Genomic DNA, 24,124 nt, shown 5'->3' with positions numbered 1-24,124 from the left:
GGAGGGGTTGTAACTGATGGATTTGAATATTGGGGGGGTTACCACCCCCCCATCCCCCCCATAAACTACGCCCCGGTAAATGACTAAATGTAAATGTAAGATTGGCACAGTTAACAATGCACATCTACATGGGATGTTTAGGTGAGGTCTGCTTAGAATAAGAACCCGATATATGGATGGATAGTTGATGATATTGTGTGTATGTGTGTGTGTGTGTGTGTATGTTTGTATGTGCACGTGGGTGGGTTGAAGTGTGATTGAACATGAATTGCATGTAATACTGGTACAGGCTGAGCTCCGGGCTAAGATAGGGATGGGATAATACTGCTGCTGGAGAAGAAGGGCAGTCACAGTCATTCTTAGTTGATGCCTGACTCATACACACACACACACATACAATATACACTCAGACACTTTCACAAGTACAGCAGTGGGAAGCAGCATTTATCTGTGGGAGCTGCGACGATTCTGCCCACATTATTCCACATTCTCAGACTGGAGAGCATGCAGCTCTGTGGCTTTGTCAGCTTCTTGTTATCTGCCTTGGCTGAGTGGAAAGTATTCTCTATTCTTTGCCTTTTTATTTATTTTGTCGTTACAGTTATTTTTCTGACATAGTGATCAGGAGAGGATTTACAGTACAGTACCTTTGCATATTCATACATTCAGTAAAGGTCGATACTTTCTAGGGGTGCAAATGCAAAGCACAAGAGCGGATGGGTATTAAAATCTGAAACCTTTCTTTAACCTTTTCAGCTGTGGTGCTTATTTTGATGCAAAATATGCTCAATATTTTGCATTTTAAATTAATTAAATTAATTTAAAAAAAAACATGTCCTACATGTCGAGCCACCCAAGCGACCAGATGAGTATGCATGAGTTTGGAACCCTCAACTTGTATGGCACTTGACCTTTGTTATTTCTGTGTGTGAGTATTTTTGTGTATCAGACAGCTAGCATGTATTGCTTCTTGTGGGACAACAATTCATTAAGCTCTCCTTTTCTCATCTGGAAGGAATGGTAATGGTAATAAAACCCAGAGAATCTTGTTCAGACCAGTTGGATTCTTTATGGCCTTAAAAGTCACTCAGGATTATGCTGATTGGTCGCGCCCACGTGACTTTGTCCTTGAAAAGATCTGGCACTACAAAATCGTACCGATACTCAATATTCATGTGGATGCTTGCAATTATAAATGTAGAATGTAATTCATTACAATGTTTCTGTGTGGTTGGAAGACTATTAGCCTGAGGAACTGAGGGTGGGTTAATACTGTCATTTATACACGAGCGTGCATAGTATGTTCTGTCATTGTAGCAACAATGCAAAAAGACGCAAGACTGAAATTGATTTGTCTGGGGCTTTTCTTGATAACCGTCTAACTTACCTTTTCCTTTGAGCTCAGGGTCAGTACAAAGCAGACACAATACAATATCGATTATCAGTGACGCCGGGTCACACATTCACTTTCACACACAGTTTACAATAATATAGTGAGGTAGCTGGCAGTACCCAGACGTAAGGGAAATCTGCTACTGTTACCTTGTAGCGAGCATTTATGTCATCATATACTTGAAACTCAAACAAATGAGCTACTGCATATTTAGAAGCATTGAACACATTTTAATACAGATTTCTGTTTCAACAAATTGCAATTACTAGATACAAATATTAAAAGAAAAACATTTTAATGCAAGTTAAGTTCTTTTTACAAATAGCAATTATTTAGTGTATACTTTTAAAAGGTATAATATTATAAAAGTAAATATTACATTTAAATTAAAAGCTTAAGGTTAAGCAAACGACGCCATTTGTCATACAGGAGTACACACCATAATCTCTTATCAGTAATTCCCCCACGTGTCATTCCAAACCTGTATTTCTTTTTTTTCTTCTGCAGAACACAAATTAAGATATTTGGAATAACGTTTGTTACCAAACAACACTGGCCCCCTTTGACTTCCATTGTATGGCCCCAAACAAACATTTCTCAAAATATCTTCTTTTGTGTTCCACAGAAGAAAGAGTCAAATACAGGTTTTGAACAACATGAATAAATGATGGAAGAATTTTTTGTTTTGGGTGAACTGTCCCATTTAGTATTAGTAATAATGTACATGCATATGTCCAAATGCTATCACATAAAGACTATTGGAAAACATCTCTTCCATATCTATTGTATCGGAACTGAAACATTCAAACATGTGACTTTGGAATTTAAAGTCAGCTCCATGTGATATAAAATGTTGAGGTACAGTGATAGTCAGTCAGCACAGGTGCTGATGGTAGCAGGGGAATGCTTTGACATGAACACTCTCTATATGTGTGTGGGTGTGTTTATAGCAAATTAGCAGAAGTCCTGCCTCAGACCATCTCTTTCCCTTACATTTACATTTTTTATTCTATTCTATTTCTACTATATGTTGAGCCTATTATCCAATCTATGTTTGCAAATTAATTTTTGTTTTATATCAGAATGACCCCTGTTAGCCTGTTGTTGTGGTGTCAACTATTATGATGCTTCCAAAAATAATTGGCGAACACTCCTGTTAACATCTGTTTCTGTACGACAACAGCAAATAGCAAAAAACAAAGATGCAATCAACAGATTCATTGGTAATTACATTAAAACAATGGCAGCATATAACAATCCGGCTGATCATGTAATCATCCGTATCGCGACAAACCCAGGTGGACCATGAAGAGAGAAAGCTGATTAGAGACGGAGGGGGTGAAATTAAACGAGTGGTAGCTTGTGTAACAGAGATATCCAGAGCCGTAGCAACAGCTGATCTACAGGCTGTACACACTAGAGCTCAAGGAGCAGGAGTTTGTCAGGAACTTGCCAGCTGTCTTGGGTAAAGTGGCTCTCGTATAGGCTCAACCAGACTACAACGAACAATTTGTTTTGGCTGCAGTGTTTATTGTGGGTGTATGTGGGCTATCCTGATTTTGCCAAGTGGTTGATGTCCTTAGTGCAACATCATATTGACCCTGGGACAACATTTAAATCAACCAATCAGATTTCTACACGACATCCTTGGGACCCATCATACAGGCACATGGCTTCTCGTATCACTGTTATGCCGACGACACCCAGATCTACATCTCGTTTCACCCAGACGATACCACTGTAGCAGCTCGCATCACAGCCTGCCTACAAGACATCTCAGCTTGGATGAAAGGGCATCACCTCCACCTGCCAAGACCGAACTACTCGTGTTTCCGGCACACCCTACGGTCCAACACGATCTCAACATCCATCTTGGCAATACCACAATCACCCATTCCAAAACAGTCAGGAACCTTGGAGTCATATTTGATGAACAGCTGTCCTTCAATGATCACATTGCAAAGACAACACAGTCATTCTGATATGCCTTATTCAACATAAGTAAGGTCAGACCCTATCTCATTGAGCATGCGGCACAACTCCTTGTTCAGGCCCTGGTAATCTCAAGGTTGGACTACTGCAATGCTCTCCTTGCTGGTCTTCCTGCAAAGGCTATCAAACCACTTCAGCTGGTTAAGAACGCAGCAGCACGCCTCGTCTTCCAACAGCCCAAAAGGGCTCCTGTATGACATATCGCTTATTGCTCCTAAACTCTTTGTAAGTCGCTTTGGATAAAAACGTCTGCTAAATGTCTTAATGTAAATGTATATATATATAGATGTAAATTTCAGAAGTAAGTTTACAGTTTATTTTTGGTTTAATTTTACAACCATTGTTTTTCCCTTTTTTATGGTTAGGATTGGGGTTTGGTGTAGGTTTAGGTTTAGGTTTTGTTTCTAAAAATGTTGCCCTGAGGACATCAACCACTTTGCAAAATCAGGTCGAGCGTGAGTGATTGAGTGTTATAGACTGAATGGAGCTAAAGCCAAAATGTAAGTTTTGTTAACCAAGTGACAAAAAGAAATGCATAAAAAAATTATTTGGAATAACATGTAAGGAAAGAAGACATGGATAATAAAACTTAACAGTGAGGCCATTGAGTTCATGTTCAAGCTTTAAAGGGATAGTTCACCCAAAAAGAGAGTTCTACTACCATAGCAGGAAAAATGACAATGGTAGTCAAAAGTGACCTAGAACTGTTATTCAAAGTCTAATCTTCTTTTGTGTTTAACATAACAGAGAAATTTACAAAGAACGTCTTCCTACTATGGTTGTCAATGGTGGCCAAGAACTGTTTGGTTACAATCATTCTTCCAAATATCTTTCTCTATGTTCGACAAAACAAAGACCTTTATACAGATTTGGAACAATTTGTGGGAGATTAAATGAAGGCAGTATTTTCATTTTTGTGTGAACTATCCCTTTAAATGCTATTTTTATACTTTTATAATGCAATGCCAAAATATGACAAAATCGATGCTCTCTGAGCAAAGAGAAGTCCTGTATGGCAAGAAAAAGCAAAGAGGAAGAGAGAGAAATAAGAGAGCGACAAAAACAGCCGGTCTCCGTCTCATTCTGACATGCCCCCTTGTGGGCGTTGATGCTTCACAGAATACAAAATGAGAATATAGCCTATGGCATGCTCACCCAAACTTCTCTGCTGTTTATCTCACAGCACACACACCTCTATCTGCAGCCATTGGTAGATAAGTGAGTTTAGGTTTAGTCCAGGAGTGACGCTTATTTGGCTGTTTGAAGTGAAGTGCTGGAGGTGGTGAGGCTATTGTGTCAGGCAGTAGCACTTCAAGATAACACTTTCAATGTCGACAGATGGGATGCTTTTGAAAGAATATTAATGATTGCATATTTATCCATGCTCTGCATTAGAAGCTTTTTAAAGATATAGTTTATAAAGCATTGAATATCATACCATGGGGGCCCCTGCTGGTCATGTTATGTTGCAAAATGATTAAAAAAAGGTGCACATAACATCTATGATTAAGTTATCATATTACAAACTGCTACTGGAAACTTAATATTGTGATAACCTTTAATGTTATTTCCTTCAACCACATCTGATGGGCTAAATATATTATCATTATCAATATTATCATCATTTGATATCAAATTGAGACAACAATGATATACTATTCATTTTATCTTATATTTTTGGCCATTATTGGTCAGGACAGTGTATAAAGAGAGGACAGGAATGTTTTTCTTAGTGTTGTTGAAAGACAATGTGATGTTCCTATAGCTCATGTTGTAGAGCATGCTTTAGCAATGCAAAGGTTTGATATAGGATTTACGGTAACACTTTATAATAACTGCACGCTATGAATCATTAGTTAAGCATCAGTACATAGTTAATTAATCATTTATTAAGCATTGGCCCCACATTAATAGACATTAGTAAGCAGTTTATAAATACAGCTATAAATGCTTTGTTCTTGATTTATAAGCATGTATATAATATGCTTAATAATCAAATTTTCATACTTTATTAAGGATGAATTCATCATTTCTAAATTAAGGATTACATTACTTACAAACCAGTTAGTTAGGAGTTGTCAGTGGTTCATGAGATCATTTAAAAAGTGTAAGTAAATGATTAATAAACTCTTTGAATGCACATTTATACATCTTATTATTCTGACATATAGTAACAGTTACTTAACTTGTTAATAAATGCTTTTTTAACACACATTCCTGCTGTAATTCATGATTAATTAAGGTAGTTATAAAACATTTACTAGTTGTCAGTTAACTATTTTTGTGAGCTCATCTAAAGTGAGGACTATGTATGCCTTGTAAATCATTTACAAATGAGAGTTAAAGGCTCAGTTATCTTCTAAACAGAAATAGGAAAAACACAACAAAGAGGGATACAGAACATAGACATATTTATTTCAAGAAATTAAACAATACAACTGTACATATTAATGAATATAAAACGATTTAATGTAAAATAAAAAATAAACCTCTGCAAAATTAAAATTGTACAACCAAACATATAAATTAATTAACATTAAATGAATTGATATAAAATGAAAAAGAAACTTCTGGAAAAATTTAATTCCTGCACACCTCCAGAAGAAATATAACTGTGAAGTGATATGCAACTCTCATTTGTAAATGCTTTACAAGGCATACATAGTCCTCACTTTAGATGAGCTCACAAAAAATAGTGATCTAACAACTAGTAAATGTTTTATAACAACCTTAATTAATCATGAATTACAGCACAATGTGTGTTAAAAAAGCATTTATTAACAAATTAAGTAACTGTTACTATATGTCAGAATAATAAGATGTATAAATGTGCATTCAAAGAGTTAATTAATCATTTACTTACACTTTTTAAATGATCTAATGAACCACTGACAACTCCTAACTAACTGGTTTGTAAGTAATGTAATCCTTAATTTAGAAATGATGAATTCATCCTTAATAAAGTATGAAAATTTATTATTAAGCATATTATATACATGCTTATAAATCAAGAACAAAGCATTTATAGCTGTATTTATAAACTGCTTACTAATGTCTATTAATGTGGGGCCAATGCTTCATATATGATTAATTAACTATGTACTGATGCTTAACTAATGATTCATAGCGTGCAGTTATTATAAAGTGTTACCGGATTTACCTTGGGAAGTGATAAAACGTGTTACCGGGTTTCGGCAATGCTAGACAATATCTGTTAAGACGGTGAGAATATTTTTCAATACATGTTCCTGTGAAATCTTCACTGAAAATATGTGTTTAAGTTGTATGTTGAAGACTGTGAGGGATGTGTATAAAGGATTAAAGGTCTAGTTCACCCCAAAATGAAAAATCTGTCATTTTACTCTAAGATTTTTCCAACCCTGTATCAATTTCTTTCTTGCTAATCACAAAGGAAGATAGGTGGAAGAATGTCAGTAACCAAACAGATCTCATCCCCTATTGACTCCCATAGTATTTATTTTCCCTACTATGGCAGTAAATGGGGGAAGAGATCTTTTTGGGGTCCTGACATTCTTCCAAATATCTTCATTTCTGTTAGGCAGAACAAAGAAATTTATTCAGGTTTAAAACAACCCGAGGGTGAGTACATGATGACAGAATTTTCATTTTTGGGTTAACTAGCCGTTCAACATACACTTGTAAAATGTACAGATTAAATGCACTGTTCAAGTCACATATGTAATTGTCTGAGAAATACATTAAATGTTACGCAGCTAAGCAAGTAATATGCACATGATCTTTCATGTGTCTTAGTACACACAACTTCACATTGCTCGAACAGCTGTTGCAACAAAGTATTTGTAGTGTAGCTTTTGAGTTTGACCTGAAAAAAGTTTATGAGACAAATCTCATGCAGATCCATGGTTTGTGAAAGTGCTTTTCTGTATTCATGTTTGAATCCTCATCTGTTCTGAGACTTGTCTCTTATTCTCTCTTTCCAACACAATATGACCCATGGGCTCAGCTGTCTGTGTTTTTGAAACCCACCAATAGCAAACAGATTTGATTTTGCATTGATGTAATGGCAAGTTACTGCAGACGTCAAGAGTCACAGGATTTACTTTCATCACGTCAGTCACCAGCATTCTCTGGTTTGCTTGTACACTGCTGCACCCCAATAATGCGTAGGATAAATAAAGCCTTCAAATCTTTTTTTGGAGGTAGCCATGATGAATTGGTATTATCCGCTTGTTAATTCTGATGTCACGCTGGATCTGGGTCCAAATCAGATGCCAAAGTCAAACAACAAACGATGCTTATATAAACCAAATATAATATAATCCAAAAAAACACAGTACCAACCTTTATTAACATAATGATTTTGGCATTGGGTCTTTGAGGCATTGAGGCATTTACTGTATTTGCTACTCTACTCCTCAACATTAAATAAATGCATTCTTCTGCCTACAGTGTCATCATGTATCACAACCTACAAAAAGACTCCTCCGCCAGTTCCTCCTCGCACCTCCACCAAACCCTTCATCTCCATCACGGCCCAGAGCAGCACCGAGTCAGCGCAGGATGCTTACATGGACGGTCCTGGGACGTGTGGCGAGCCAGTCCTCCACTCTGGTCTGAGCAATTCCACCGAGAGCATTGACAGCATGAAAGCCCTGACGGCAGCCATAGAGGCGGCCAATGCTCAGATCCACGGGCCTGCCAGTCAGCACGTCAGTAACAGCTCGGTCACCATCAGCACTAGCCCCTTCTCTCCGCTGCCCATGCCTCTGCCTGTACCCATTCCTATGCCAGCTATTGAAGACTTTCGAAGAGATGTGCTCAGGAAGAGCAGGTGCCTTTCCATTGGCATCCAGGTGAGTGAGAGACAGCTTTCAGATATCGCTGTTGTGTGTAAACTTCGCATCAGGACATAACAAAATACATCAAATATTTTCTTTGTAATTAATTTTAAGTTATATTGGTTAAATATTTGACGCTACTCTCAATACAATGCATTTATACAGGTGGATGGGCCTGAGGATCAGGAAATGGAGGACCCGTCCAAGTTCCAGTCAGTTGGGATTCAGGTTGAAGAGGTGCACGGGTAAGTCTTGGCATGTGTTTCTCTGTGTTTATCTGTTCAAGTTCATATTCATCTTTAAAGAATACAATATTAATGTTTAACGTGTATTTTAGGATCACATCAAAAATGAATATATGATGGAGTACGCCTGATTGTTTTCACAGCTTCCATGTGTCTTTGTATTCACTCAGTCTTTCACATTGGTGTTGGGTAACTTTGTCATTTCTTCGCTTCTGTTGAAATTCAGCAGTCACTGGACTTAAGTTGCCACGATAAATTTAGAAACATGATTAAAAACAGTGGATTGAATTATAAATATCTGCATAAATGAATTTACTTCTGCTATTTGTGTGCCGTTTACACTGCTGTTTTGAAGTCTGTACAAAGAACATCTAAAATGAGTTATTTACATGGTTCAGATGCTGTCTGATGTAGAGGCTGGCACTTCTACAGGTAGGCCTTACACAGGAAATCCGCTTGTGTTTTGAGATAGAGCTGTGACTTTTGTTAATGGCACATCTAGTGCCAAGTTGTGTATTTTGTTTTTCAGAGTAGCAGTCTCGAGAGTTCTGCCGCTCTTGGATGACTACCAATGTTTTGTGTTCTCATGACATAATTAAACAAAACACCGGCTCCATCTTGTATTGTTTTTCTCACAAAGTGTAGAAAGTGAACTGCTCAAAGACCTTCTCTTGTTACCGGTAACAGCATTCCATCTTTCTCCGCCTTTCTTCCTTTTCTTTCCTTCCTCTCTTCCTTCCACCCCCTATATCTCAGTCACCGTCGGTTCACACGTTCTAACAGCGTGACGGCAGCAGTACAGGCCAATCTGGACACTCCAGACTACACACCAGCTGACTCTCCTGTCACAGATTTCCCGTCGTCGGGCTGCATGTCACGGCAATACTCGCGTGATGCCGCCACCTCCACCGTCAGCATCCAGGGCTCAGGGAACCACTACCATGCCTGCACATCAGACGACTACGAGGACGTTGGATTCGACCCCTCCATCTTGCCCCCGCCCGATCCGTGGATTGACAGCGTAACGGAAGACCCCCTGGAGGTTGTGGGCCGCTCAGTGTGTCAGCGTGACGGCCGCTGGTTCCTCAAGCTTCTGCAGGCAGAAACAGAGCGTATGGAGGGCTGGTGCAGGCAGATGGAACATGACGAGAGGGAAAACAAGCTTCCTGATGATAGTGCGTAATTGATTTACCCATAATGCCATGCCTAAAATAAGGAGACTTTTTGGCTTCTGGTCATAGGTCTTCGATAGAAATTTAAATAATCGTTTAAAAATCTTATTCAAGTTGGTTCTTGCCCACATTGTCCTAGAGTAAAGTCATCTGTTTAAGTCTTCTGCCCCCTGCTGGACATCCTAGTAAACAAATCATTTTTAATAAATCTTGTCACAACATCACAACCTTCACTTTTATCAGCCTAAGTGTGATAATCACTATGAAGCTCATGTTTTTTGCTTTTAAACCAATTAAGACTTCAGCTGAGCGAAGTGGGTTGTGTCGGGATTTAATGCTCATATGTTTGTGTGTTGTTTAGTCCTCGGGAAGATCCGCAGTGCAGTGGGAAGTGCACAGCTGCTTATGTCTCAGAAATTCCAGCAGTTCCGAGAACTGTGTGAGGAAAATTTGGTGAGAACTGCTAACAATACCAACAGTTATTAAAATAATGTTTTTACATTTACACTATGTATTTCATCCGAAGCAACCTGCAGGTAAAATTTTACCCTTATGTGTCCCCTGGGAATTGAGGCCATGAGGTTAGCGCTAATAATGTTATTCTCTACATCTACGAACTGAACTGCAGGAACAATATGAGCTATAGGAAATGATAACAATAATCATGAATTTGATAGAAACAACATACTGTGTTATTGAGGAACTGTGGGTAATTTTTTATAGCACCTTTCACAATAATAATATCAAACTGGACACACTACAGGACAACAGACTTACAAGAAGAAAACCAGACTAGCACATTTTTTGTGTTTGATTTTCCTACATAGCAAATAATGCTAACTTTAAAGGTGTGAAGCTAACCAAAAACATACAAAACAATGAAAATATATACAATACAGTTAGTATATTTCTTAAAGTAAATTGTCTGATTGCAAAAAAATAACAATCATTTATTATGAGTTTGCAAGTTTGATGTAATTTATGTGCACAAATAGATGTGGAAGCACTATATGAAGCACATGTGCCCAGTTGCATGAAAACCCTGAAGTGAAGGTTTCCCTTAAGGGGAAGATCTGGAAGGGAAGGGATTTCTTTAATCGCTTTGTAAGTGTTTATGCTTATCATTCGGTGATAGTTTTTGTCAAAACACGGCAATGGAGAAGCAGTTGCCATGGTTACGGTATAGAACTTATTGACTTTCATAGACCACACATTTAACATATAACAGACAATAACAGTACATGAAAAAATAATACATTAAAGCTATTATTTTAGATAAATACGCAAAAAGAAAAAACACCCACTAATTCCACTATAACGCATCAAATATCCAATAATATAATATATACAATAATCGCATATCGTTAGTATAAGTTTCTTTGAAAATGAGCATCACCATTACTTCCTCCTCTTTAGTAAACATGATATCAGTCATTGCATTTGAGACTAAGGGGAGTTTATTTTTAAGGTAAAAAGTAACCTAAAGACTATGTTGCGATGCACAACAAAACTTAAATGGATACTTCACCCAAAAATGAAAATTCTGTCATGGTTTACTCGCCCTCAGTTTGTTCCAAACCTGTCTAAACGTCTTTGTTCTGCTGAACTCACAGAAAGATATCTGGAATATTGACAAATCTCACCACCCATTGACTCCCATATTATTTATTTTCCCTACTGTGGCAGTAAATGGTGAGATCTGACATTCTTCCAAATCTCTTCCTGTGTTTTCAACAAAAAAAGACATTTATACAGGTTTAGAACAATCTAAATGATGACAGATTTTTCCTTTTATGGGCGCAGTATCCCATTTAGGGAACGTTCAATTTTAAGTGTGAATACTTATTGACAGCCGTAAGGTTTTCTAAAGTGAACCGTTAGGTTTTTTCCTTGCAACTGTTTTTCATTAAGATTTTGCATAACTTAGGGTTTTTCTTAACTTAAGGGTTTTCGTGCAACAGGGTACTGGCATACAGTTCAGCGAGTATAATACACTACACAAAAGATAGTATGATGTTTGACTATTTACTTTTATGCATTTGGCAGACGCTTTTATCAAAAGCAACTTGCATTGCAGGTTACCATACATTTGTAGACCAGTAATTATAGCTTACAGGTAGTTGCACGAAGAACATTTCTATAATGTATAAACTGATTTCTCCCTGGCTTCAAGATACATTGATTGGTTTGTAAAGAAACCAAAATAATGGGGCATTAAAATCAGAAACCTATATACTGTGGGTAGCTCTATTCTAGCACATATACTTAACTGGTAAATATAGTTTGCATTGAAAAATTTAGTTTTAAAGGGACACTCCACCCAAAAATACAAATTCTGTCATGAATACCCCCCTCTGGTTGTTCCAAACCTGTTCTGATGAACACAAAGAAAGATATTTGAAAGAATGTTAGCAACTTAGAGTTCTGAGACATCATTGAATGAGTAGGGAACATTTTAATAGTAGTCAAAGGTGCCCTAGAACTGTTTACTTTCCTAAATTCCTCAAAAATCTTCTTTTGTGTTCAACACAACGTTAAAAATGATACAATAATTCTTCCTACGATGGTTGAAAGTATTTTCATTTTTGGGTGTTTGAAGGCACAGGTAACAAAATGTAAAAATAAATATTTGAGAGACAATACACATTTGACAAAAGGACAGTATTAGACAAAAGGACAATGGACAGTATATTTTATGTACAGGTGTGCTATATACAAATGATACTGTGTCATATACAAGTTATGCAGGGGATCAACAACATATGTTTAATAATTATGAGTATATACAGTTGTGTATTGCACGTGTTTTTATTGCACTGTAGAACATTTAAGTGTCCATGAGGTAGATGGCCTGAGTGAAACTTTTCCTATGTCTGGCTGCTTTGGTGCTCAATGCTCTGTAGCACCGACCAGATGGCAGCCGTTTAAAAAAAAGTGGGGTGTGAGGGGTCCAGAGTGATTCTGCGGGTTCTTCTGCTTACTCTGGATGAGAACAGTTCTTGTAGAAAATGTCTGACACTCAACCCTTTAGACAGAACACCATGGCGCATGCTGGTATAACAGCTAGACCGGAATATACCAAACTAGACCTGCATGGAATAACACGCTGGTTTTTACAGACGGGTTTGCACAAAGTTAGAACATAGCTCTTGTTTTTATACAAATGATACCTGACAAAGCTCAAACGATCAAAACTCATATAGTTCAGATTAGGAGAACAAAGGGTCAACACCCTTATATCTGTCAAAGCCTATCAGACTGTACGAAAATAGCGTAACTACAAGATCATCAGTATAATTATTCCCTCTTGCGCTCTTGTTCTGTCTCTTTTACTTATTTTGGCTCAACAGAACCCAAACGCTCACCCACGGCCGGTGGCTCAGGATCTCGCAGGGTTCTGGGATATGCTCCAACTCTCCATTGAGAATATCAGCCTGAAGTTTGATGAGCTGCACCAGCTCAAAGCCAACAACTGGAGGCCCCTCGACCCCCCTGAGAGAAAGGTATAACAAACTTGCAGAATCACTTTGGCTTTTTGATATGAAGAAGCAGTGGGGGTAACCTTCATCAGTACAAGGGGGACCATGTCTTTTTTCATTCATTTGCATGATCTGTTGCTTCTGTGGTGTTTTGCATTCAGTGGTGGGGACTTGCAACACCAAATGGTCAAATATTAGGAAAGTAACAGAAAGCTCATCATGCCGAGAGCTCATCAAATCTTACAAAAAAAACTAAAGCTAAAGGTTGTAAATTTGTCCCCTGAAGTGTCGCTTTTGCCTCCATGTGCTTTTTGTTGTACTGCTGTTGTTCTGTTGGTCTAATGTGCAAGACTGTGAACGTTTCTCTCGATCATTCTTAATTTCCTGACATCCTCTCCATGTTTGTTTTGTTTGTTTGTTCGACAGTGAGCCGTTTTCAGAAGTCATTCCATCTGGCCCGCACCATGGGGGCACCGGCCCCCAACCTCTCACCCCTGCCGGGCCGCTCTCTTACCGCACACAGTCGGCCGCGCAAGCGCTTGCGCTCCTTTGTAGCGTTTACCGCGGCTGGCTTTAGCACTGTCTGTGTGCAGGTGTGCCATATCGCTGTCTCCGCCCCTGTTTCTCCGCCCGCTGCGGCGGCTAACTGACTGTTTGTCATCCCTGTCCAGGAGAAAAGGCTGCCTCCCCCAGTGCCAAAGAAACCCCCAAAAGGCCACCCTCCTCTGGCCAGGGACCGCTCGCTGGAGAGCACAGAGAAGCAGCGTCAGGAGGCTCGAAAACGCTTGATGGCAGCCAAGCGGGCCGCTTCCGTGCGGCAGAACTCGGCCACAGAGAGCGCAGACAGCATCGAGATCTATATACCCGAGGCCCAGACCAGACTATGAAACTGCCAGACGCATAAACACACATTCACACACAAATTACACCGTAAGCACAACACATCACACTGATATATACAGTATTTGCCTACTGCATCGATCACTGTAGGGTCACACACACCAGCGCCACGATAGCACAGAAGTACGAATTTGATCTTTTATTATTTAAAAAATGACATCATATTAATGACCCCAAGCCATCATTGCAGTAGATCACTGACACACACATATATGCTATTTGGAGCTTAGTCACTTTATATACAGTATACTGCTTTTTTCTCATGCTTGTGTGGTTTACAAACTTTGTAAACACACAAATATATCTATATACGTAAATATATATATATATATGAAATTTACACACACAGGCACTGTTAAACATGCACATATGTGTATACTGACCTCTTTGAGAGCCATTCGCTCGCCATGTCAATACATGTGGGCATATACACGAATATATACTTTATAATTTGTCAGTTCGACACACACTTACAACAAACAAACATGCGTATTCACTCTGAATGACGTGGACTGGGTGTTTGTAATATAATCTGTTTTCCCTTAAAGGAGCGTTATAGCAGGTTTAATGTCTCGCTTCACCAGTATTTTCCATTTGTCTCTCTCACATTCTGTCTTAAGCCTACGATCCGAAGCGACCATAGTGAATTATGTTCCAAGACATGTGAAGTAGGTATCACTTCAGTAGAAAACCCCCTGTCGGTCCTTCTCAGTAGTGCCATCTAGCAAACACTGTATCCGGTTTGCTGTAGGATTTTCTCTATTTTTTTCTTTAGCAGAGCAAAATTACTTTTTTATTTCTGTTTCCATTCCTGCCCCCTCTTTTCCTCTTCTTTTTCTTAACTTTAACACAATTTGGAAAATATTACCACGTAACAGGGTATTTTGAGCTAAAAGCAATACGCGTTTAAAAATGATGTTGAACTGCATTTATTTCAATGTAGGCTAGTGATTCTAACTGATTCATTGATGATGAAAAGATGCCTTCGCTATGCTGTAGCCTGTTCATTTTGGGTTTAAATCTCTTTATGTGGAACATTTAGGCATTCTTTAGCGTATAATATACAAATAAACCTACTTATCAATTTTTGTAATATATATTTGGGGCCTTTTGTGGATTTTTATGTAGACGAGTAGTGGAACAGTAATGAGATGATTGCAAAAAATAAATCTAGACTAAAAGGGGAATTCTAATAAAATGCAAGATTTTCATCATTGTTCACACGATTATGTCTTTCCAGTAGCAATTTCAGTGACTTATATTTTAATGTGTTTTAATACTGTGTTGGGGCACAGGGGGAGTCATTTTTTGTAAGATTTGTGCTCAAAGGGGTTGTGACTCTGAGAGGACCATGTGACTCTGCCTGATCCATCATGTCAGGTGAGCTAAACAAGCGTTAAACTCTCAGGAAAAGACAGAGAAATAGTGAGTGCCGCAAAATCAGGGTCTCCCAGTGGTAATGTTTTGCGTGTATTTGTGTGCGTGTTTGAAGCACACACAGGTGTGTTTTGAAGAATGTATGAATCTCTGTGGTGAACAGGTATGGGTGGCTTGTGTGTGTGCGCCTGTGTGCATACTGTATGTGGGTGTGTTTATAAAAGTGCTTCCTAATTTCCTTAGTTAACACAATCTTTGAATTTGTTTTTGTTTTTTGGATGAAGTTTAGTAGCCTCATGACCTTGTGTACAGTATCAAAGCCCCTTGTTCTTACTTTGGTCTATATTGTTTGTACAAGAAAACAATGATGAGGTAGTTCCTGTAAGCATGCAGACACAATATGAGTCCTATAGATATAACGGATTTATACTATTATTTGTTTTATTTATGTACTTATTTATTTGTCTTACTATTTAAGATTTATTTTTATGGTTTCGATTCGGTTTAGTGATCTGTCATGGCACCCTCATATTGTGAATATGTTGTACTGTATGTATAAACATTATATGTGCATACATACGATGAACAAAGAATAAATTCTTGAAACTTTTTTTGTCTTTAAATTACAGAATTTATGCGGATTCAATACCTAAACCGTTCTCAAGCAAAATAGATTAAGTGATGCACATTTGCCAGCAGTAGAAAATCATGAGGTAAAATAATATTACCTTTTACGGTTTTAAATGTGAACAAATACAGTATAGGGCATTATGATTTATTTAATGTTGTTATTTTTTTAATTATTAAATTAATGTTCTTTTATTGTATGTACTTGGTGTAATCTGTGTTTAAATCTGGCATTTAAATCTGAAATCATTGGCATTTTACCTACAACAGTGATCAGACTGGCTTCCCTTTTGGTCAAAATGAATTCGATTGAATGCAGCTCAGGCAAAGTAACAACAACAACTGTTATTGTCGTCGTTGTTGTTGTTATTGTTATTGTTTTGTTAGGCTACACGTTTGTGTTTTGAAGTACTGTGCATGGAGTGTAATAGTTCAAACATGTCAGCATCGTCTCAAAAAGGCATACAATGAACCGAATGGCCATAATGTGTAAAACTAATACTCAATACCACTATATCTTGTATACGGATTTGTATTACAATGCAATCTATCAATCAACCACCAGAGGGACTATAATGTATGTTTTACGCGCCACACATTTACCGACCATGAAACATTGTTGTCCCCATTTTAGGGTGTTGATTTGTTTTTCCCATTGAATCTGATGGCAAATAAACGAATCAACGAATGAAGTAGTTTAAAGTTAATGTCAGATTATATTTCAACGTAATTCCACTTGTTAATATAACACAGCACTACTCTTTTCCAACACTAGGCGTCTCCGAGGATCCTGTCACAGAGGACTTGTTACTCTGGTGCACCTTGGTTTGGGCTACCTCATCTCCCATACATCTGTGATTACATGTAGTTATGCCTGTTGCATAGTTATACTTGGAGTGTTAACTGAAACTCAAAATTTAAAAAGACCAAAAATTAAACAATACAAGATGCAAAAGAATGACAGTTTTGGTAAACACAATTCATGAATAAAAGTATTTTAGACTTTATTGACTCTGTTAACTTGGTACAGTTTATGAATAGCCCTGCACATGGGCATACATTAGATCTGGTTTTGGCATATGGATTATCTCTTTGCAATATTGAGGTATGTGATGCTACCTTCTCTGACCACATAGATCATGACAGAAAGTGTGTGTGTAACCCTTACCCGGTATCGAATTATAAATTCATAAATCCTAGGATTGCTGATTAGAGGTACAAGTGATAATTTGCTTCCCAGAGTTGTGTATACAAAACAATTGCACAATGTAATGTGAAATTATTTAGATGAAATAATAAAGAAAATATAAATAAAGAAAATTTTGAAAACATAGTTTAACCCAGATAACTTGTTAAATTTAAATAAGAAACCAGATGTGTCTTTAAACTGATGTGTATCAGAGCAGCATATAACATTATCTGATAAAACATACTCACTCTACATTATTTGGCAAAAAGGCAAACTAGCTATTTTAGAAAATATTTCTTTATTTTTTTTCAAGTAAATGCCTTAAACATAGGCCTACATATTTTCCATTTTGTAACATAGCTCTTAATAAATTGATGTCTTAATCTACTGAGTGCGAATTAAATGCAAATATTACATACAAAAATGCATAACGTAGCCTACAGCACATTTGGCCTCTACTGCACGTACACTTTTAAAGATAATAGATGCAATTATACTTACAAAAGTAGCACAAGTACAAAGTGACTCAGACATGCTGTAGCTTTCCCAAAACCATCGTAACAAAACTGCATGAGCGCATAGTGAGATGGCCAATTTATCATTTGCAAAACCGCAAAAAATACATCTGAACTGAAGTGGATATTTTTTACTTGCTTTTCTAATCAAAACATCTTCCCACGACATCTTCCACTCACACTCCACTTACTTTCTGACACTGGGGGCTACAGCAACATATACAAATCTAAAACTCTTTGTGATGGGCAACGCTAAGAAAGATGAGACAAATGCGAATGGTGAATTATTTATTTCAATAACCGACGGTATGCTCATAACTAAATTACAAGATGAAGTTGCTGCGTGTCAGCACAATGCCCCTTCAAATAAATTAATCAAATAAAATGTATTTTTTGGTGGGTTTAAATACGAGTTAATCTGAGTCTGTAATGTACAGTAGTAAGTAACATTCATTTGGAGTGTTTTATGTGGCGTCAACTTTGTATTATGCCATGTAGCAAGAATATACACGGAAATCAACTATTAGTATTTGATTCATTTATTTGATTTATTGTGTCCACTGATGTTATTATTGTGTTAAAACAATAATGCTGCATTACGTATTTCTGTAAAACTTTCCTTTCTATGTACCTGCGGGATTCTGCTGCTGGCAAACTTGAACACACTTGGTAAATTACTTAAGCTTTTCTGGAACAAAAATTCTATTAGTGAATTTATTTATAATTATAATATGTTTTTGCGATGTTTAATAATTAAGTATAATAATATATATTTCCAAAATGTTAATTAACCCAACACGGTCTTGACGAGATAACAAGCTATTTCTGTTTGGTATAATTTTTCCCTCTTGTGGTGGCAACAATCTGTCCCATTAAACATTTTTAACAATCAAATGAAGAGATTATAAAACCCTTTTTTGTACGAAATACCATTCAAACTCATAACCTACCTTGGATTCCTCACGAAGCATATTAAAGTGAAATGGGAAAAGGATTAATTAATGTCTATGAGCATAGGGCGCCTACTGAGGAAACCCCTCCACCCCCCGCGTTCTGTTTTGCCAAAGGTTTACTTGCTAGACGCAAAACACCACACTAATCTGAAACCGCCTGGGGGATGCCATTTTTTTTTCAGATTAACACAGGACGAATCAATTAGTCTATGTAATGAATCAATAATCTTTTTAATCTCATAGGATAAACGCAATAATAACCATAACAGGTTTATAGGTGCTGTTTACGCATTTGAGAGGATTAAGAATCACAATAGTTTTCCCTGTTCCAAATCCATGAAACCGACTTTGTTTATCGATGTTGTAAAATGTAAAGTGCTCTTTAGAAATTACCTATCTGAGTAACAACGATTTAAATTCGATTGTCATTCTGCAGTGGATATATTGATATGTCCAATCTGACATGTCTTATTTTTGCAGACCTTTCTTAAGCATTGCGGAACAATATATCATCGTGGGACGTGAGCACTTTATTTGTTCTGAAAGCAGGAATCTCTCCACACCCCACGACTACTCTTCTAATTTGTCTGGCAAGCTGGAGGACGGGCGCTCGGTGCGCGCTGGCTGCTCCTGTTGCTCTGGCGCATGTGGCTGGATTCCCAGGGATCCCCAGTGTTCAGCAGCTTGCGCTCCTAACAATCTATGACCCTTCAAAGAGGCCGTGAAAACGCACGGCTCCTGTCGTCAATGGTTGTCTACCAGTCATCCTTTTTGAATACCAGGTCAATAAATGTAAGTGTATCAACAATGAAAGCCACTTGACAGGCGCATCGACAAAGTGTGGTGCCTTTTATCGTTTTATGTTATCCACACACACGAGGGCCAATAGTAAACATTGTGTGGCTATTGTTTCCAAAATTATTGACTTTGTTGTTGAAGTCCGAAAAATAGCTTTTTTAATGACCCACAGAGCAATTTTGGAAACAGGAAGACAAGTCAAGAATCATGTCCTCCATAATATTTGCCACTCGATAGGGTTGGAACACTTTGGAACTCTCAAACCCATATTACGTTGTCAAGTAGCCCAATTACTGTCATAGATTAATTCATTTAATCTTCCTTTATCTAATCCTTTCTCTAATCCTGTTTGACCCTAGAGATTACGGATAACCAACACTTGTCCACTAAGAGAAACTGAATATATGATTTTTATAATATATACTTTTATATAATATTTCTTCTTTATTTAAATTAATAAATGTTTTCTAATAACTTTTTTAAACATTGTTGTCATTATTAGTATTATTTCCTTTTTATTCACGAGAAAACAACTAACGTTATCATTGTTTGTGTTCTTAATATATCGTGATGTTTAATATTTTTTATAAAAATCAGTCTAATATGTAAACAATTTTTACATGTCAGTTCGTCCTCTAGCTTTTATCCTACTGGCCTCACGAACTGTAATGCACCATGACCTATGAAATAAGACGTCTCATTTATAATGCTCTTCGTTGTAATGTCTGTTCAGAAAATCCATGTGTTGCTATTCCCAGGCCAGCTCAAGGTCTGCATCGGCCGCGGCCTCTGTGATATGTGACATTGCTTAATTGATAGCGCAAAGGTGACGGTCACGGTCCTGTCTGTGCTTAATTGGTGAATGACCCGCTTTGCTGAACAACCGGTGGGTGCTCAGGTGCCACTTGTGCCTCGCCACAGTGGACTACAGGTGCAGCATTTAAATTAATAAATGTATGACCTTGATTGTGAACTGTGGAGTGACTTTTGTGAATAATTTGATCTAATCTGATAAACTGATGCTGAAAACATTGTGATCATGCACATCTTGAATTTGACTAAATAGCCTACAATTTGGAGACGGTCGTGGATTCCCCGTTCCCCATCCCAGTAATAAATCGTTTGATAGCACTCCTCTTGTAAAAAGAAAAACATTCATCACATTACACGCATTTCTTTTTCTATTTCGTAAATGCGTGTTTTAGCATACAAGCTGTACGGCTGCTCTCCTCATTCACTGCCGGCAGTGGGTCTCTTTGAGCGCTGTGCGCGCAAGTGGTGCGATTCCCACGAATTGTCCCTCGCGTTGCAGCTTGCAGCAGGGTGCAACAACCATACACTCACCAGACCCTTTCTCTCCTTTACTAACAAAGTGACCCCCTCCATCTCTATTTGAATAGCGGAGAATAAGGGTTGTTTATGGGCTCCAACCAGTTAGCATCTCAGGTACCAGCATAATTTGTTGTGAGGTGTCTTACAAAACTCCCTATTGGCGACCACTGTGAGGCACACTGCTTTTAATGCCAGTACCAGCCCCCTACATAATAAACCCATACCCGCTGCCTGTCGTTTTGCCACTGGTATATTAATTCTTGTTTGTTATTCAAGGACTTATAATGATTTGTGTTTAAATAAATCGTTAAATCACTTTATTGCACTTAATAATATGACAAAACACTTTTCAGAAAAACAATCGGTCAAGCGTGTGAAACTGTCATCAACTTACTACCACAGTATTTTATAATTTATTTATTTGAATAAACACACAGTTATGAAATAAGTCATATAATTCCAACAATAATAACAAATTCATCAAATGTTGTTGAAATAATAGTGGACAAAAAATTTAACCAGGACAGTATTTTAAATATTTAAGTATTGTTTTCGAGGATATTAACGATATAGGCTATTATAAATTAGATGGCAACACGTTGTGTTGTGGTTTGATACCAACATTGACAGAATTTATTAAATGAAATCGTTTTAAATATTGCTTTGTTGTTTTTAATAATTGAGTTGCTAAAACAAGATAAAACAATGCACAAACTTGGCACCTTTTTGTTAATTATTATTGTTAAATGTTTATTAGAATGTAAAAATGTCTGCGTGTGTTTTTTTAACTGCACGCCACCGGCTAGAAATATCGGCAAAACATTACAATAGATCGGTAGAGGCTATATTAAGTTTTAATGTCTCGGTTATACGTTAAAATTAAATGATTACCAAATTTTAGTAATTTTTATACTTTTCTTACTCTGCTTATGTCTATAATATTTTTGAAGATTTTTTCCAGTTACGTTTTGTTTTGTTTTCAGTTTTATTTATTCCTTCCTTCAATTATTTATGTAACCAAGGTGTTTCTTTCCTCCTGTCTCGCGTATTGTCACAGACAAGTCGTTTAGGGCGTCTATGGGATGTTCTTATTGAAAGCTAAAAACGCCCCCGCTTCACCACTGAAGTTCTCGTCCTTTTTTCTTGCGATTGTTTCCTGAACAGGCGAGTGTCCACTGCTTTGATAAAAACGTGCGGACAGGCATCCTAAAGGCGTGATTGATGAGAGACCTATTCTTTACCCTTTCTCCCTCTTAAATGACAGCGCCTTTCACTGACATCACTCATACACAAATGTTTGTGCTGTATTGTGTAGACCTCGTGGACAGCCAATGGGGCTTTAAAATAGCTGCATGTCTTCATAATTAAGAGACCGAAGGAAGGGGCTGCGACGCACGCGAATGGTGAGCATTGAATGGAAGACATGGTTACCTGCTTTAAGGGGACCCTCAAGGTGGCAGGGTCAACAGGACCTTCCTCCTGACCCCTTAATTACAAGTGATAACTGTGCACTTTAGACACTCGTTGTTAATGGTAGGAAGACAAACGGACATATAATGACAACGTTTGTCAGTCATTAAGGCTGAGGGTGCATGTCTCCTATAATGACCCCATTGTTAACTGCCTGTTCAAAATCTGAATTTAAATATTCATTACATTTCAGAAAACGTACGCATTTTTTGATGAGGCGTGATGCGCTCTGGTCACATGGCATTATGAAATATTGTCTTCTGCAACATCTTTATTACAACCATGTTCATCTTTGTGGTTACAAATTGAAGTCTGATTGATACACTGATGGTGGAATGATTTTTCTGATATAGTTGTCAAAATAGGCAGTAAAAAGTACCCCACGCTTTGTCGACAGTCTAGACCATGTCACATCTCAGTGTTTTGGGCTGAGGGGCGTGTACTGGGGGTGGCTTGTAAAGATGCCCTGCACTAAGGTGAGCTGCCTCAGCTGCAGGCGCTGGGGGATGCTCGGCGCTGATTGGTTGGCGCTTACGGTCAATGGCACGCGACTATGGATGTAGTTATAAGAGTCCTCGCGTGCCGCCTTTCAAACTGAACCAACTCTTGAGCAACAAGAGGAAAGATCGAAGAGTCGGCGATTGTTGTTACTGGGCAACACAAACACAGCACAAAAATGGACACTGTGTTGGATCCATTCACAGGCTTAGATTCCTTCTCCTCCCCTTATTTTGACGACGACGACTTCTTCACGGACCAGTCGTCGAGAGACCACTTGGACACAGACGATTTTCTAGACGACGATGTCGATTTTCTCTCAAATCAAATCCAAGAGTATTACAAGGACAGTCGGATATCCCATGACGGGGATTATTGTGATGTTGGCAACTTCTCTTTTTCCTCCTCTTCCTCGACTTTCTCGTACGGATGCGCTGACAGCACGTCGGAGCTGTCCCCTCACAGAGGAGACGGTGCCTTGCTGAAGAGGCGGAGACGCATGAGATCCGACATGGAGATGCAACAGTTGCGCCAAGCTGCCAACGTCCGGGAAAGACGGAGGATGCAATCCATTAACGACGCTTTCGAGGGATTGAGGACTCACATCCCTACTTTACCATACGAGAAGAGACTTTCAAAAGTTGACACATTACGGCTTGCTATCGGCTATATCAATTTCCTCGCAGAACTTGTACAGTCCGACATGCCAATTCGGAACCCAAACAGTGACACTTTAAACCAACCCAAAAAAGTCATCATTTGCCACAGAGGAACAAGTATGTATATTTCAACTGTCATTGTATTAATTATGAATCATTTATGTGTCACAGTTATTACTACGAGTGTTATTATTATTATTAAAACATCTCTCTGTTTTTCCTAGGATCCCCATCTCCAAATGACCCTGACTACGGGTTGCCTCCTCTCGCCGGTCACTCTCTTTCATGGACTGATGAGAAGCAGTTAAAAGATCAGAACATCATCAGAACAGCGAAAGTTTGGACACCAGAGGACCCACGAAAGTTGCACTTAAAATCATCCATAAACAACATAGAGAATGAACCCCCTTTTAATTTGATCTCTTAGAGCATTGACATTATTTGCTACAATAGCATATTTGTGTATACACATTGTGTACAACTGATTTGTATGGACATATGCCATAATGTTTATTTTGTTTCTTTGTAATATATTTCTGTGACTGTACTTCAGCTCTTTTGTGAGAAATTGAACATAAAGCCATTGGCAATCATATTTTGTCGAATATATTTAATTGTTTTAATTGTGCTGTAATATATTTTTTGTAATTTAAAACGTCTGATTTTTTTGTCAAACAAAACATATTTTTATACAAACCAAACCTG

At 37.9% G+C, this 24,124-nt stretch overlaps 2 protein-coding genes across 3 annotated transcripts in view; both read left to right on the top strand.

Moving 5' to 3' along the window:
- Positions 1 to 16,057, top strand: part of dlgap1a (discs, large (Drosophila) homolog-associated protein 1a) — a 91,280-nt gene extending 75,223 nt beyond the window's left edge. For both annotated transcript variants that reach the window (XM_056744438.1, XM_056744437.1), the window contains exons 7-12: positions 7,817 to 8,220; positions 8,371 to 8,450; positions 9,207 to 9,625; positions 9,984 to 10,075; positions 12,973 to 13,125; positions 13,773 to 16,057. In XM_056744438.1, coding sequence (XP_056600416.1) covers positions 7,817 to 8,220; positions 8,371 to 8,450; positions 9,207 to 9,625; positions 9,984 to 10,075; positions 12,973 to 13,125; positions 13,773 to 13,988 — 1,364 coding nt within the window. In that variant the 3' untranslated portion in view covers positions 13,989 to 16,057. The remainder of the gene's footprint in view (positions 1 to 7,816; positions 8,221 to 8,370; positions 8,451 to 9,206; positions 9,626 to 9,983; positions 10,076 to 12,972; positions 13,126 to 13,772) is intronic.
- A 6,396-nt stretch (positions 16,058 to 22,453) lies between these two features.
- ptf1a (pancreas associated transcription factor 1a) lies at positions 22,454 to 24,124 on the top strand. The gene is made up of 2 exons (XM_056744138.1): positions 22,454 to 23,536; positions 23,644 to 24,124. Exons 1-2 carry the CDS (start codon positions 22,939 to 22,941, stop codon positions 23,844 to 23,846), a joined length of 801 nt encoding a protein of 266 aa, XP_056600116.1. The 5' UTR covers positions 22,454 to 22,938; the 3' UTR covers positions 23,847 to 24,124.

This window comes from Triplophysa dalaica, chromosome 3, assembly GCF_015846415.1.
Source record: "Triplophysa dalaica isolate WHDGS20190420 chromosome 3, ASM1584641v1, whole genome shotgun sequence".
NCBI classification, from domain to species: Eukaryota; Metazoa; Chordata; class Actinopteri; order Cypriniformes; family Nemacheilidae; genus Triplophysa; species Triplophysa dalaica.
Note: the sequence above shows the minus strand (reverse complement) of the source record. Positions and strands in the feature narration are given on the sequence as shown.

Coding starts and splice junctions, on each gene's coding strand:
- ptf1a (XM_056744138.1), top strand. CDS start 22,939: ATGGACACTGTGTTGGATCCATTCACAGGCTTAGATTCCTTCTCCTCC. Junction 23,537..23,643: donor CATTTGCCACAGAGGAACAA/GTATGTATATTT, acceptor TGTTTTTCCTAG/GATCCCCATCTCCAAATGAC.